At 32.8% G+C, this 16,737-nt stretch overlaps 1 protein-coding gene across 1 annotated transcript; it reads right to left on the reverse strand.

The window, feature by feature from the left end:
- Nucleotides 1-1,935: 1,935 nt before the first annotated feature.
- On the reverse strand, nt 1,936-15,933 carry LOC130815311 (uncharacterized). Its single transcript, XM_057681730.1, has 5 exons — nt 3,337-15,933; nt 3,111-3,221; nt 2,935-3,019; nt 2,721-2,819; nt 1,936-2,221 (listed from the first exon to the last, which is right to left on the reverse strand). The coding sequence occupies exons 1-5, from the start codon at nt 3,540-3,542 to the stop codon at nt 2,027-2,029; spliced, it is 696 nt and encodes a 231-aa protein (XP_057537713.1). The 5' UTR covers nt 3,543-15,933; the 3' UTR covers nt 1,936-2,026.
- Nucleotides 15,934-16,737: the final 804 nt, after the last annotated feature.

Genomic DNA, 16,737 nt, shown 5'->3' on the forward strand with positions numbered 1-16,737 from the left:
TACCAGCCTAAATGATCGTTGACTATTACTAATCACATTTGACTTTTGTTGACTATCCCTAATCATCTTTGACTTTTCTAAATACCAATGGTACCCTTGTGTTTTAGCACTTGAACATCGTTTTTACCCATCATAACGATAATTAGAAAAAAAATCAGATGTCGTAATTATCCTTATAGGGTAACCCTTTCGAAAATGCGGTCGAAAACAAGTAATTATTCGTCTATTTTCCAACACAGAGACCGAAAAAGAAATTTAACGTCGTTTTTACCCATCGTATCGATATTTTTTGAAAAAACAGACGTCGCGATTATTTTTAAGGGGTAAGTACTCTTTCGAAAATTTGATCGAAACAAGTACTTACTCACCTATTTCTCCGCATATAAATTGAAAAAGATATTTAACGTGGTTTTGAATGGGGTAGATCTTCTCAAAAATGGTAACAAACTAGAGGGATTTGGTTTTACACAGGTCTCGCAAGATCATATTGTGAAGCAAAAGATGTAATTTTGAAATATGATTCACATATAATATAGAAAATATATGCCTAAAAATATATAATTGGATACATTCAACCTTATATTATAAAGAGATTAAGAAAGTTTTCTTTTAATCGTTATCATAATATTGAATCGCAACTATACATAAATAATTATAATATAGACAGGGTTGACCAAGGGCTCGAGGCCATATATAAATCATGTCTCTAATAATATAATATATTTTTTCTATTTTATTTTACTTACTTGTAACTTATGATATATAACAAAAACAAAAACTAAGAAAGTATAAAACATAGATTAAAAAAATATGTGTATCTATAATGCTAGATATACGCAACAGTATATGATAAAAAATCCAATAAAATTTTTCTAAGAATAATTTTCATTGTAAAATCACTAATACTAAAATCTAAATCCAAAAATTTATCTTTATAGCAAAGAAAATTTTAATTTAGTAGATGAACCTAGCTACATTATATTAACACAAGGACACGACAAAATATAATTTGAAAAACGAAGTTGCACAACTTAAGATCCCCTAAGTCTCGTATAACCAAAACTTATATTTTGAAACATCACAACTCTTAAAGGCCCACATATAAATTAATAGAACAACTGTATTCATTATCCAAAAATAAAAGAGAAAATATTAAACACCGCTAATATTAATTAACTCAACACCAACAAATATAAATTAAAATTAGTCTTATAAACACGTAATCAAAGCATTTTTAAGGAAGGAAACAATTAGAAAAAGGTAATATATATATATATATATATATATATATATATATATATATATATATATATATATATATATATATATATATATATATATTTATTTATTTATGAGATAAATCATAGTAAAAATAATTCAAAAAAAATTTAGAAGTATTTTGTAAGGAATTTTAACAAATGTTTAATGAATAAAAGTCTACTTAAAATTATGCTAATGTACACTACTACAAAAAAGGGAAAAGAGAACCCCTCAAATATGCCTAAGAGAACTCCTCAAGAGCGTTATCCATGTCACAGTTCTCTTAGCCTAAGAGAACGCCCCTTTTTTAGTGTTTTCTTAAGTATAATAAAAGAGAACATGTGGAACAAATAGGCGTTCTCTTTTCTTCACATTAAAGAAAACTTGCACCTTATGGAGGTGTTCTCTTTGCTACTTGTAAAAAAATCTACAACCCCAACAAAGAGAACACCTATTTTAGGGAGGTATTCTCTTTTCCCTTACCAAAGAAAACTAGCAATTACTAGAGGTGTTCTCTTTGCCCCCGCCAATAACTACTAATAAAAAAGCCGTACAATTGCAATTTCCTTATATTTTTAAACCACCATTTATATGACAAAAGACCTATATTAATAAATAAAAATACCAATACGATATAATTTGTACTAATCCATATATACCATTAAATATACGCGTTCATACATGCCATACCAACAGCAAAAATTATAAACCATTTCATCATATATATAGACTATAATTCAACTATACAATTATCTTATTCCAAAAGTCAAATGTCATCAAAATTCTTCATGAATTCTAATCTGTAATAATTTCCATCGATATGATCTTGTAACACATCATCCAAATCTTCTGCTTCCTTCTCCAATTTTTGTTGCCTATGTTTGACAACGTAAGAAATCCATAAATCTCGAATTTGATCAATGCTCTCCTGAGAATAAGTTGAAGGAGCCCAAGGGGAAAACTGCAAGACATTAATAATACATTAAAATTTTACTAACCCAACTTATTGCAACAATATGTGTCAAATAACAAAAATTTGAGCGAAAATTTCGGCAGAGTCTCTTTTGTATATAGGACAACCCCTAAATTGGGAAACAATGAAATACATTATAACCTGTCTCAATAACTAATCAAATAATATATTCCCAAAAAAATCAACTGCCCATAAATAAAATATGTCAAACAAATGTCAACTTTGAATCACACTCTCCCAATCTATAATACTTCTATCAGGGGTGATTTAGAGGCTTGTATGCAGTCAAATAACTCTACTTTTGGTAACCATCTTGCTGCTAGAAACATCACAACAACATGTAATCATAAGACCTACAAATTGCAGCTAAGAAAGAGAAGGTGAACATTGATGCCGAAAATCCAATCCATCAATATTATATCCAAATGTCATTGTGTTTCAATACCAATATCATAATGTTTGATATAAATTTTTGACGAATACTTACCTCCTCCAAAATCAATTGTTGCCTACTTTCAATAGTCTCAAGCATATAACGGCATACATAATATCCACTGTATTTGGCGTCTTGAGGTTGACGAGGACACTATTACAAGAAATCAAAACAAACAAACGATGAAAAAATAATTAGAACATAGAATTTTTCATAAGTTTAGAACATGTCTAAACAATAAAAAAAAATTACTATAAAAAAACCTTACTTTTAGTTTGTTCCAACCAACTTTAGGATTCTTTTTAATTTTTTTGAGATCCTTTTGATGGACCATGCTAAACTTCACAAGCCCCCTTGTCATTTACATATAAAATGATTAAATAAATAGAGCCTAAATAATATATCAAAGTAAAACCATTTACGATGCAATAGTATAGTACTTACTCATAAATAATTTTACGAGCATTTTCACGCACTTTATTTTCCACACCAGCAGGATCTAACCAATAAACCAATCCCTTCCATGGACTAATAATTGCTAACATCCAATGCCGACTACACAAAGATAGCATTCATACTTGCAAATCAATATCACTAAAGGGGATTCTTTTGATGAAAAAAAATTATTATAATAATATAAGACAACCACAACAAAAATTTTGTCACTTACTTTTCGTAATAAGGTGCCATGAATAATTGGTTTTTGTTCTTAGCATTATTACATGCGAAAATGCTAGCCATGTAGTAAGATCGATCCTCTTCTTTCTCTATTGGTGATAATGGAGAAAGCATATTAGCATCACAAAAACCATACATGCCGGAGATACCTTCTTCTTGACAAGATTCACTCAAAAACCATACCTTGCATATTAGCATATTATCTCATGCATTTATATAAACTACAAGAAGAACTAATTAACAAAGAAAAGGCATATGACTACTATGTTATCATGTTGGTCATTAGCTAGGCAATACTAGCTGCTAAGTTATGGCATGTTATACGAAGGAGAAAAACCTAAGATCAATCAAGCAAAGAAATAAACATAAGAAGGTTATCAAACCATCAAGAATCAAATCCAAAACTGGTTACAAGAGCATATATTGCTGTCAAAATAGCCCTGTACATGAAGAACATGAATAAGTTATTTGTCTTTCTCTCTGTTTGACCCAGAAGCAAATACGTACCACAAAACAAGACAAAACATAATTGCACATCAAAACAAAATAGAATGTGAAGCATGTTGGACCTCATGAGTTTTGATGATGACTACACTTTATTTAAACAAATATGTGTTTAGAGATTGTGTGCAGGTCGATATCCGATTAATTGTGATCGTTGATAGTACCTATGGCTTAGTTCATGGGAATGCACGTGTCAAAAGGATTCAAGGGATGTTAGAAGAAGTATATCGCTTGGGATGTAAAATGGAGACAGCAGGTCTACTGTTCCTAAGTTGGATGTTCTAGCAAAACTGGATTCTGGAAACAGCGCACTGTTCCTGAACTGGAGTCAGCCTACGTTAACTGGAAATTCTGGTTATTTATTTATAATTATTATTTTTAGTTAATGTATTAAATAAAGTTAATTTGTTGCATTTATTAGTTATTATAATTAATTGGCAAAAAGTTTTCTTAAAATTACTTTACGTATGAGCCTCTAAATAAAGATCCTTTATTTTAGGATCTATATTTAGTAAATTTTGGATTTGCTAAAAATAGACATAGTGGTTGTTGAATGGGTCTTAGCTATCATTCTAAACCGTCTTTATTCCTAAAAGTTAGCAAGTAATCATTCCCAATCAGTATAACCGTTTCTATTTATAGCAAACACGTTCCAGCAATTAGTACTGGAACAGGAACAGCTGTTTGTAAAACTGCTGCCTTAAAGGGAACAGAACCTATTATTAGGGAACAGCGGTTATTGCTAAATAACCGTGGGCTTGAATTGGTCAACTTTAAATGCCTATTTTTAAGATTAACCGTAGGAAGACTTGGTTATTAAAATCCACATTACTCCCATGATCTTTTGATAATGGGATAATGGATTGGAATATTCCTTATTCTTAGGGATTTTAGCTTTATAAATAGTGGGCTCGGTTATTATTCAAAACTCGCCTTAGTATGAGCCATTAAATCATACGTAATTTTGGGAGAATTTTTACAAGAAAATTTTGTTTTTAAAATGCCAATTAATTTATAATATTTTCTTGTGCAACTCATTGATTTTATTTTTAGAGAATTTTTATCCTTTGTAAGGGTTTTTGAGAGAATTTGTAATTAGACTCGGGTGAGTCTAAGGGGGAAATTAGATAGCTTTTAATGAAGCTAGAGAAGAGATTAGCTTTGAGTAAAGCTAAGGAGAAAGCTTCTAGTGAAGCTAGTGGTGAGAATTAGCTTTTAGTGAAGCTAAGTTTGTTGCTTTGAGTGAAGCAATTTAAGAGAGAAGAGTTGGCCTAGTTGATGCGCTTCGAGTGAAGTAAGATGTTTAATGTAATTGTAACGAGTTGCCTTAAACATAGTGGAGAATTTAGAAATCCCGAGGGGTCGTGGTTTTTTCCTTCTATTTAGGCCTAGAAGGTTTCCACGTAAAAATCGTTTGTCTCTTTTAATTATTTCGCTCTAAGTTTAAGCTTTATTTATTTTATTCAATTCCGCAAAAACAGGGCAAAAACGCTTAAACTAGTAACAACAACAATTCACCCCCCCTCTTGTTGCTGTTCCTGTTCCTAATTGAGTCTACAATTGGTATCAGAGCCCTGTTCCCAGTAGATCAGGAAACCTTGAGGGCAGAATCCTGGTATTCCCGAAAATGTCAATTATGAACGAGCGAATGGAAGAAGGGTATTCTACTCAAAGACCAACCATGTTCGATTGAAAATTCTATAAATAATGGAAAAATAGGATGGAGATCTTTATCAAAGCGGAAAATTATCAAGTTTGGAGAGTAATCGAAATTGGAGATTTTGAGGTAACCACTACTAACTCCAACAATGAAATTGTTCTCAAACCCGCAACAGGTACATATTTCTAACTCATTTTATTTTCATCCATCCAAATTTAGTAAAAATAAATTAATAGAGTTGCTAAAGGAGACACAAGCTAAACTTGAAAATTGTAATGTTAAGTGTCTCCAATTAGAAAAGGAACTCAAGGTAAGCAAAGACCATGTCTCCTATATAAACACCTTTAAATATGATGTCCAAAACAGATTTTTCGGTTTGTTGGACCTAAACATAATCCTAAAGGAAAGTATGGAGAGAATTAAAAAGGAAAATGTTATTCTTAATATTGAGTTATCACAATACAAATTATTAGGCTTAAATGAAGAATTGAATGATGTATCTATTAAAGATTTATGCTATGATTTTCAAAATTTAAAATTAAATCAGGAATCCGACCGTAACAATGATGACAAGCTTGAATTAAGTTCAAGAGAAAAAGGGAAAATCAAAATTACTCCCAAATGGATTCAAGATGCTAAAAGTAAAAATTCAAAAGGCCTAAAATATTTTAAGAATAACAAGAAGAAAAAGGCTTACGTTGATCTCCCTAGCGACAGGTTCTGTTCCTTCTGTGGAGGAACTGGTCATCTGAAGGACCAGTGCACCAAAAGGGAACAGTACACTGTCTCTAACAGAAACTATGTCGATAACATTCAGATTAAGAAAAATGATTCATGCAAAATCGACAAGGAACCCAAGAAAGTCTGGGTTCCTGTAACTAACAATTAGTTTTTTCAGGTCCAAGTGAGGGGGAACAGCTCATGGTATCTCGACAGTGGGTGTTCCAAGCACATGACGGGTGACAAATCTTAGTTTCTCTCACTTGAAGCCTATGATGGGGGAACAATAACCTTCGGTGACAATATGAAGGGTGAGATAATAGCCAAAGGAAAAGTTGGAAGGTCATGTTCCCATGCTATCGATAATGTATTTTTAGTCGAGGATTTGAAACATAACTTACTAAGCATTTCTCAATTTTGCGTTAAAGGTAACTCTATGAACTTTACTTCAAAAAGGGTGCATTATTTCTAGGAATGACACAGGAGACACTGTTCTTGAGGAAATCAGAAAAGGGAACACTTATGTTGTGGACCTGGACACTGTTCCCAAAACCAGTCTAACATGTCTAAGCGTTATAGAAGACGACCCACTTCTTTGGCATAAGCGTCTAGGTCATGCTAGTTATACATTGATTAATACATTAAGATCAAAAGACCTAGTTAGAGGACTACCAGCTATAAAATTTCTTAAGGATGAAATTTGTGATCCTTGTGCCAAAGGAAAACAAGTTAGGTCATCTTTTAAACCAAAGAATGTTGTGACCACCTCTAAACCACTTGAATTATTACATATGGATCTATGTGGACCTATGAGAACACAAAGCCGTAGTGGCAAAAGATATGTGTTCGTTATTATTGATAATTATAATAGATTTACTTGGATTTTATTTTTAGTTAGTAAAGATGAAGCCTTTAATGAGTTTGTTTCTTTCGCTAACAAAATACAAAAATCTACCATTAATCAAATTATTCACATAAGGTCAGATCATGAAAGAGAATTCGAAAATTCAAGTTTCATGAATTATTGCAATGAGCATGGATTAAGTCATAATTTTTCGGCACCACGAACACCACAACAAAATGGTGTAGTAGAAAGGAAAAATAGAACTTTAGAGGAAATGGCTAGAACCATGTTAATTGCTAGTGGTCTACCTAGAAATGTTTGGGCCGAAGCTGTTAATACTGCATGTTATATTTTGAATCGTGTATTAACAAAACCAATCACTTCAAAGACACCCTATGAATTGCTTAAAGGTGTTAAACCAAATATTTCCTATTTTCGTGTGTTTGGATGCAAATGTTTTGTTCATGTAAATGGAAAACGAAATATAGGGAAGTTTGATGAAAGAAGTGATGAAGCAGTATTTCTTGGCTACTCATCACATAGTAAGGCTTACAGAGTTTATAACAAAAGAACAATGAGCGTGGAAGAATTTGTTCACATAATTTTCGATGAAACTAACTTATTGTCAAGTGAACAGGATACAAATAATTTTAAGATAGGTCTTGCAAATCTAGAGAATGATGAAGAAGAAATGAAAATGCAAGATCAAGGAACAACAGGTGAACAGCTGATCCCAGAAAAGGCAGAAAGGAACGGTCTTGATCAGGAACTGCCAGTACTTCAGAACCAACAGACTGCTCCCAATCCAGCTGTTCCCACAGAAGAGCAAAACGATCCAGCAGCTGAAAAGAATGTTGATCAAGCTGATGAACCAGAACATGCTATTGTTCCCACAAGAGATTTTGTGCCAAAACCTTGGAGATATCAAAAATACCATCCTCTTGATTTGATTATAAGTGATTTGAATAAAGGAACACAAACTAGATCTCAAATGAGAAACTTTTGTGCACACTTTGCGTTTCTATCATCTGTCGAGCCCAAGAATCATGAAGAAGCTCTAAAGGATTCCGAATGGATCATAGCCATGCAAGATGAATTAAATGAATTTGAAAGAAATAAAGTATGGCATTTGGAACCCAAACCAAAACACAAAAAGGTAATTGGATTGAAATGGGTGTATCGGAATAAACTTGATGAGCATGGAATAATTGTTAGAAATAAAGCAAGGCTCATGGTCAAAGGATACAATCAACAAGAAGGTATTGATTACACCGAGACATTTGCTCCGGTAGCAAGGTTAGAGGCTATTAGAATTTTAATCTCTGTTGCTGCATTTATGAACTTTAAATTATATCAAATGGATGTGAAATGTGCTTTCTTAAATGGTTTTCTTGATGAAGAAGTTTTTGTTGAACAACCCCTAGGTTTTGAGAATACCTCTTGTCCTGATCATGTCTACAAGCTTGACAAAGCTTTATATGGCTTGAAGCAAGCTCCTAGGCAATGGTATGAAAGATTATCAAAGTTTTTGATTCAGAATAACTTTGTAAGAGGAAAAATTGACAAAACCTTAATCTTTAAGAATAAAGGTTATGATATTTTAGTTGTTCAAATTTATGTTGATGATATTATTTTCGGTGCGACCAATGAACTGTTGTGTAAAGAATTTGCTAACCTAATGAGTAATGAATTTGAAATGAGTATGATGGGAGAACTAAACTTCTTCCTTGGGTTGCAAATTAAACAAACTGAAAATGATATTTTTATTCATCAACAAAAATACATCAAAGAACTTCTTCAGAAATATGGACTAAACAATGCTAAAACCAACCATACACCTATGGCTACAAGTGTTAGATTAGATGAAGACCCAAATGGAACAACTATTGATCAAACTATGTATAGAGGCATGATTGGCTCTTTATTATATCTAACTACTAGTAGACCCGATATTGGTTTTAGTGTTGGTTTATGTGCTAGATTTCAATCCAATCCTAAAGAATCACATCTCACTGCAGTTAAACGAATTCTAAGATACTTGAAGGGAACAGATGACTTGTCCTTATTTTATCCTAAAAGTGATGTTTATGATTTGAAAGGTTTTAGTGATGCAGATTATACAGGTGATCTAGCTAATAGAAAAAGTACATCAGGTATGGTACAATTTCTTGACTCATGTTTAGTTTCATGGAATTCAAGAAACAAAACACTGTTGCATTATCCACAGCCGAAGCTGAATACGTAGCAGCAGCAGCTTGCTGTTCCCAAATGCTTTGGATAAAACAGCAGCTAAGAGATTTTGGTATTAAGTTTGAATGTGTTCCCATTTATTGTGATAATACCAGTGCCATATTCATATCTAAAGGTCCAGTGCATCATTCACGAGTAAAACACATCCACATTAGGCATCATTTTCTTAAGGATAATGTTGAAAACAAAAATATTATTGTCAAGCATGTAAACTCCAACGAGCAAATAGCAGATATCATGACTAAACTACTTCCAAGGGAACAGCATGAGAAAATGAGATTGGAACTTGGCATGATCAAGCTGCATTGAAGTGGGTGACATATGTGATCCTTAAAGTCAGAATGAAAATTGAAAAGGTCGATCAACCACAAAATCTTGATTGAAAAATCGATTATCGAAAGGATCAGGTACGCACCATTTAAAAGTATATACTGTGAATGCTCATATGATTGCTTATTTGATTTGATCGGATTATAGTAGCATAAAATTTCCATTTATTTTTCATTTTCATAAAAGTTTCATAATATTTAATACATATATTTACCCAGCAATTTCCATTAAAATAGCGGGAGTTAAATCATCATAGTTCTTCACTAAACTAGTCTGTTTCCATTTCACTTTATGTGTCCATATACCTAAACAAGAACAATGAAGCACCAAAAAGAATCAAACCCCAAAAATGAAACAACCCAAACCTCTTCAACTCATCTATCCAACACTACTCACTCCCAAAACTGAGTCTTCATCAAGAAAGCAACAGGAAACCCCTAATCCTTCTGAAGTGCATGAAAGTTCGAAGCGAAAAGGAGATGCTACAGTGAGGAAATCATCCTCAAAGAGGGCAAAGGTTAATGTTCAGGTATCTGCTGAACAGATATCAAAAGAAATGATTGTTGGCTTTGGATTGGATAAACAATGGTATGAATCAAACTTTTTTCCTCAATTTCACGCCATCTTGCAAAATCAAGCTTGGGAATCTTTAATGGGAAACTATTGCTGTAACCCAATGTATCCCAACTTAATGCGTGAGTTTGCTTTAAATTTTTCTTTTGACCATGGAGTCTATACTAGTGAAGTAAAGGGGATCAAAATTGAATTAATAACCTGATTTTAGGAGGATGGTTGGGTGTTCCCTCGACTGGTTTTGATAGATATGTTGTTGGGTCAAAAATTAATTTTTCTGGTATAAATGAGAAGTCAGTTTGGAAGTTTTTAGGGTTGAATGAAAAAAGAGGAAAAGTTAGTCATAATGTGCTATCACCAATGCACAAACTGTTGTACAACATAGCAAGAAGATTTATTTTGCCTCGCACATCCAAAAGAAGTGAGGTTAGTTTGAGGGATGCTACGTTGATCTACTGTCTGGCGAACCACATCAAGATTAATTTTCCTTCTTTAATGATTTGTCATTTGAATGATTGTATTTTTAAGGGTAATGTGTTAGGATATGGTGGACTGTTGACCTGGATATTTAAGAAATTGGGTGTTCCTCTTGATGGTCCAAATTATCCCATGGGTCTAAACAACAAAGTAGGTGTTAAGTGTTTGAATAACTTGCATCTAAGATTAATGAAAATAGGACTCTTGAGAATATTTTTGAACAATCTGAGGGCACAAATGAAGAAGAAAATGAAGAAAAAGTTGAGGAGGAGGAAGTAAATAAGGAGGAACAGGAGCCTGTTCCATCTGCCACTAAGAAGGCAGAGGGGCATTCTGAAGAGGAACAGTAGGAAAATTCATGTAAGGGGGAAGTTGAGAAGGAACCCGTGGAGGATGCTGTGGAGAAAGAAGAAGAAAAAGATGAGGAGAGTTCTTTACCCGGTTCAAACCTTAGGAAGAGTCGTAGGCTAGCTTCCAAAGGAAAGAAACCTGTTGTTATTATTGATGATGACTCAGCCTCATACACAACAGATGAACCAAGCCATCCTTCCTCACCTAAACCTGCCACACAATCACCAATTCAACCATCTTCACCACCACAGTCACCTATACCATCATCACCACCACCAGTACACACATCACCAAATCTAGGTTTACGTGACACTGTAGTTCCTACAGCCCCTCTATCCTCCATTCTCCTAAAAGTCATAGAATTTCAGTCTAGCTTCCTTGTTTTTAAAGATGAAATTCGTGTTTCTATTGCCTCACTATCTGCTCAAATGGACCAAATGGAAGCACGTTTGGGGGCCAAGCTTGACACAGTAGAGGTGGAAACAGAATATATAGATGAAGAAGCTCCTGCATCTTAATTTCTCCTGATAATCATCATATTTTCTTAATTATTGCAATCATCTCTATTATCAAACAATTTTTTTTGGTACCAGCTGGGGTACATCCTTTAACAATGATAATATGTTGAACAATTTCCTTTATGCTACTAAATATCTGTGACGATTAATCATAGCTGATCTTGTTTGCATTCGTTGTTATTGCTTTTTACTTTGTGCATCCTTATTCTCTCTTTGACTATGTCTATATGCTTAGTGTTGTGGTTTGATTGCTCCAATTCTTTTTGAATGATGTCAAAAGGGGGAATATTTGACACAAACTTAAATAATGCTTGAGTATGCTTAGATCTGATAATATCTATTATGTTGGACTTTAGGATTAAGGTTATGATTCATGATCTAAGGCTGTTTGGCTGTGTGCTGCTGATGATTGTTTATTGCTTGTTTATTGCTTGCTGATTTTGCTGTGATTGTCAAAGTATAGTTAATCTATTGTCAGTATATAGTTAACACCTTTTGTTAATGCTTAATGCTCTGATACTTATGATCAAGATTGATTTATATTGCTCTGATAATAGAAGTTATTTGATGAATTGTTGCTCTGATGATTCTGATGATGAATTGTTCTAATAATAGTTTTGAATGTTCTGTTGATAGGAGTATAAGATATATGCTCTGATTATATGATTAATTGTTCTGATTTCAAAGTTATTAATTTGAAATACTTAGTGATTTATGTTAACTATTTTTGGAAACTATTTAAAAACATATATTTTATATTGTGTTTTTATACTATATGGAGTAAACTGTGTTGCTATGATTGCTTAGTAAATTAAATTGTAACGAGTTAATTTACTAAGTTATGTAGAGTTGTTTTAATCTCTGACATGCTCTATAATATTGATTTTACTCTAATTTTATTTTAAGTTTGTTTAAAAGTTTGTCATCATCAAAAAGGGGGAATTTGTTGGACCTCTTGAGTTTTGATGATGACTACACTTTATTTAAACAAATATGTGTTTAGAGATTGTGTGCAGGTCGATATCCGATTAATTGTGATCGTTGAAAGTACCTATAGCTTAGTTCATGGGAATGCACGTGTCAAAAGGATTCAAGGGATGTTAGAAGAAGTATATCGCTTGGGATGTAAAATGGAGACAGCAGGTCTACTGTTCCTAAGTTGGATGTTCTAGCAAAACTGGATTCTGGAAACAGCGCACTGTTCCTGAACTGGAGTCAACCTACGTTAACTGGAAATTCTGGTTATTTATTTATAATTATTATTTTTAGTTAATGTATTAAATAAAGTTAATTTGTTGCATTTATTAATTATTATAATTAATTGGCAAAAAGTTTTCTTAAAATTACTTTACGTATGAGCCTCTAAATAAAGATCCTTTATTTTAGGATCTATATTTAGTAAATTTTGGATTTGCTAAAAATAGACATAGTGGTTGTTGAATGGGTCTTAGCTATCATTCTAAACCGTCTTTATTCCTAAAAGTTAGCAAGTAATCATTCCCAATCAGTATAACCGTTTCTATTTATAGCAAACACGTTCCAGCAATTAGTACTGGAACAGGAACAGCTGTTTGTAAAACTGCTGCCTTAAAGGGAACAGAACCTATTATTAGGGAACAGCGGTTATTGCTAAATAACCGTGGGCTTGAATTGGTCAACTTTAAATGCCTATTTTTAAGATTAACCGTAGGAAGACTTGGTTATTAAAATCCACATTACTCCCATGATCTTTTGATAATGGGATAATGGATTGGAATATTCCTTATTCTTAGGGATTTTAGCTTTATAAATAGTGGGCTCGGTTATTATTCAAAACTCGCCTTAGTATGAGCCATTAAATCATACGTAATTTTGGGAGAATTTTTACAAGAAAATTTTGTTTTTAAAATGCCAATTAATTTATAATATTTTCTTGTGCAACTCATTGATTTTATTTTTAGAGAATTTTTATCCTTTGTAAGGGTTTTTGAGAGAATTTGTAATTAGACTCGGGTGAGTCTAAGGGGGAAATTAGATAGCTTTTAATGAAGCTAGAGAAGAGATTAGCTTTGAGTAAAGCTAAGGAGAAAGCTTCTAGTGAAGCTAGTGGTGAGAATTAGCTTTTAGTGAAGCTAAGTTTGTTGCTTTGAGTGAAGCAATTTAAGAGAGAAGAGTTGGCCTAGTTGATGCGCTTCGAGTGAAGTAAGATGTTTAATGTAATTGTAACGAGTTGCCTTAAACATAGTGGAGAATTTAGAAATCCCGAGGGGTCGTGGTTTTTTCCTTCTATTTAGGCCTAGAAGGTTTCCACGTAAAAATCGTTTGTCTCTTTTAATTATTTCGCTCTAAGTTTAAGCTTTATTTATTTTATTCAATTCCGCAAAAATAGGGCAAAAACGCTTAAACTAGTAACAACAACAATTCACCCCCCCTCTTGTTGCTGTTCCCGTTCTTAATTGAGTCTACAAAGCAAAAAAGAGAAAATACCGTTAAACATCACAGAATTCCCTTGAGACTACTCAAGCTAATTTAAACATGAAGAACACAATATATGCATCAAAACGTCATTGAAGGGAAAAGATTTCAATATTTAATCTACTTCTATTGAATCACAACATTTTCAAAAACTAAGGTCGTGAGCAACCCAAGGGATTTTTTTGTTTCATTGTTGCTGCACTTTATTGTTTTTGTTCCATTATTGTTAAAATAATTTTCAAATCATATAAACTTATGAAATATATTCAAACAAGCTCTCCATTCATAATGCACCAAGTGCAATTCAAACCACATCAAAAAGATGCCAAATAGAAACCAAACTTACAAATATTTTAAAATGTGTAGATTGTATTAAAGTAGAAAATATGTGTCGACGAGAACTAATAAAAGTAATAGAGACATTTCGGAGTTGTAGCAAAATCAGGAGAACAGTATGAATTACAAAAAATTTAGCAATTAAAAAGAAAAGTGAAGGAATTTCAAAGGGGCGAAGGTAGTAATTAGCAATAAAACTCAAAAACACATCCACTCCAAGTTCAATATTAGGTTCGATGCAAATTAGATCTCTTATGGACACCAAAAACTATTGGTTCTTGGTCACTAGACTACTCAAAAAAAGGGGAAGAGCTTAGCTACAGTCCAACTATGCAAGACTTTTGTATCCCCCAACAAATCAAAACATTCTAACTTTGTGGGTGATTTTCAATATCAAAGTCACAACCACAAATCTAGCTAAACCGCAAGTTGAGCAAATTCAATTTTGAACGAATTACATTGTCAATAAAAATTCAATACCGTAAAATTCTCTAAAACGATTAGCATAGTAAACACCTAAAAAGATTCTAACAAGCGAACATTACTAAAAATTAACTTAGCAGACATAAAACAAATTGGTGGACATAAAACAATTCAGCAAAATCAACTAGTGGAATTAATCAAAGAAGATGAATAGAAATGCAGAAAGCGAAGTAGATCATAGTAACATGATCCGACCTTAGCTCAGTTGGTAGAACGGATGACTTTTGTAGGAGAAACAAGCTTTAATCAAACAATAATGAACCACAAAATTGACTCAATCTATATCTTAACAAATACTAATTAATGATGCAGACACATAAATGCTTAAGCAAGTAAAGGATCAGACAAATCAAATGCTCATCACTTACCTTAATATAAAGTTTACGCATCAAAATAGTTTGAATCTGAAAGACTCCATTTTCCAACCCAATTCCTAATTTCTACATCAATTGCTTCTACTCCCACAAAAACCTAACATAATGTAACACAAATTTCTCCAATGCCAATTTCCAAATATGAAAATTAAACTAACCAAAACCTATAAAAATCAAATCTTCAGGATTCGAACTAAAAACATTGAAGGAAGGACCCATGAAGGCAACACAAAAATCTTCAGGATTAAAAAAGAAAGTAAAAATAATTTAGGAATTGAAATGAAACTAGAAATCAATAAATAAAAATACTTGTAAATAAAAATCAATCAATGAATAAATAAAAATCTATAAACAAAATCATAAACTGATGAAATACACATACATTAATCTGATAATTACAACAAAGCCCAAGAAATTCAAAGAACCACCCATAAATTGAGGGAATCAACAGGAAACAAGAACAAGAAATTCAAAGAAAAAAAGGCAAAAAAAAAAAAAAACTTATCGTGAGTTATTTGAGAGGTGGCTGAAGGGTTCAACGCTGCAGCGTAGCGGCAGCACCGGTGTGCAGAAGGCGGCTGAAACTCCGGCGTGCAGGCGGCAGACGCTCCGGTGGGCAGGTGATAATCGCTGTGGTAGGGTGTGCGGGAATGGGGTTTGTGAGGGAATGTGTTCGTGCGTGGGTTTCTGAATTGCGAGGGAAATGGGGATGGTTTGTGAGGGAATGGGGTTTTGATTTGAGAGGGAGCTGAAAACAAAAATTATTAGTATAAGGGTTTTTGCAATGCAACGACTTTATTGTATCTGTATATTTAAATATTTTTTACAACAATATATACAGTTACGAATTATTTATTTAATTTTAACAATTAAATTGTTTGTTGCAAAAAATTAGGTTATACCGGGAAATTATTTTAAGGGGTGGAGAAGTTTATTTTTTTTTTATGGCCCAGACTAAAACTTATTGCTAAAAATGATTTTTCTTGTAGTGATCGCCGATTTAAGAATGATTATAGCGCTTACAACGAACCCTAGATCGAGAAGTCAATGGCGTTGGTAAGTATAATCGCGTCGAACTACTGACAATTGTTGATGATAGTATAGCGATTATTGATAATTTGAAGAATTTTTGAAGATTAATTTTGGGGCAAAAAAGGTTGTCGAAGAGAGTTAGGGACAGTGGTATGAATGGTGGTTCAATTGCATATTCTTTGGGACAAAATAAATTTTCATATTATTTTCAATTTGGTGGTTTTTTGGTGTGAAATTTTTAAGAAAAATTAAGAGAACTTACTACTAGGAAATTAAGGAGTTCTCTTTGGTCAAATTGTGGGTCAAAGAGATTAACAAAGAGAACTGCTATGTTAAAACATTGTTTTCTTTGGTCTAAGAGATCTCTTTTCTATTTAGAAGTTCTCTTTATGCATGTTCCCTTTTAACAAAGAGAACTGCTATGTTAAAACACTGTTTTCTTTGGTCTAAGAGATCTCTTTTCTATTTAGGAGTTCTCTTTATGCAT

The sequence above is a fragment of the Amaranthus tricolor genome, chromosome 6 (genome assembly GCF_026212465.1).
Source record: "Amaranthus tricolor cultivar Red isolate AtriRed21 chromosome 6, ASM2621246v1, whole genome shotgun sequence".
NCBI lineage: Eukaryota > Viridiplantae > Streptophyta > Magnoliopsida > Caryophyllales > Amaranthaceae > Amaranthus > Amaranthus tricolor.

Bases quoted from the DNA above. Each gene is read 5' to 3' on its own strand.
- LOC130815311 (XM_057681730.1), bottom strand. From the start codon at position 3,542: ATGCTAATATGCAAGGTATGGTTTTTGAGTGAATCTTGTCAAGAAGAA. The intron at 3,222-3,336 runs GTAAGTGACAAA...ATCTTTGTGTAG, and splicing joins ATGGCACCTTATTACGAAAA to TCGGCATTGGATGTTAGCAA. The intron at 3,020-3,110 runs GTAAGTACTATA...GTAAATGACAAG, and splicing joins GCTCGTAAAATTATTTATGA to GGGGCTTGTGAAGTTTAGCA.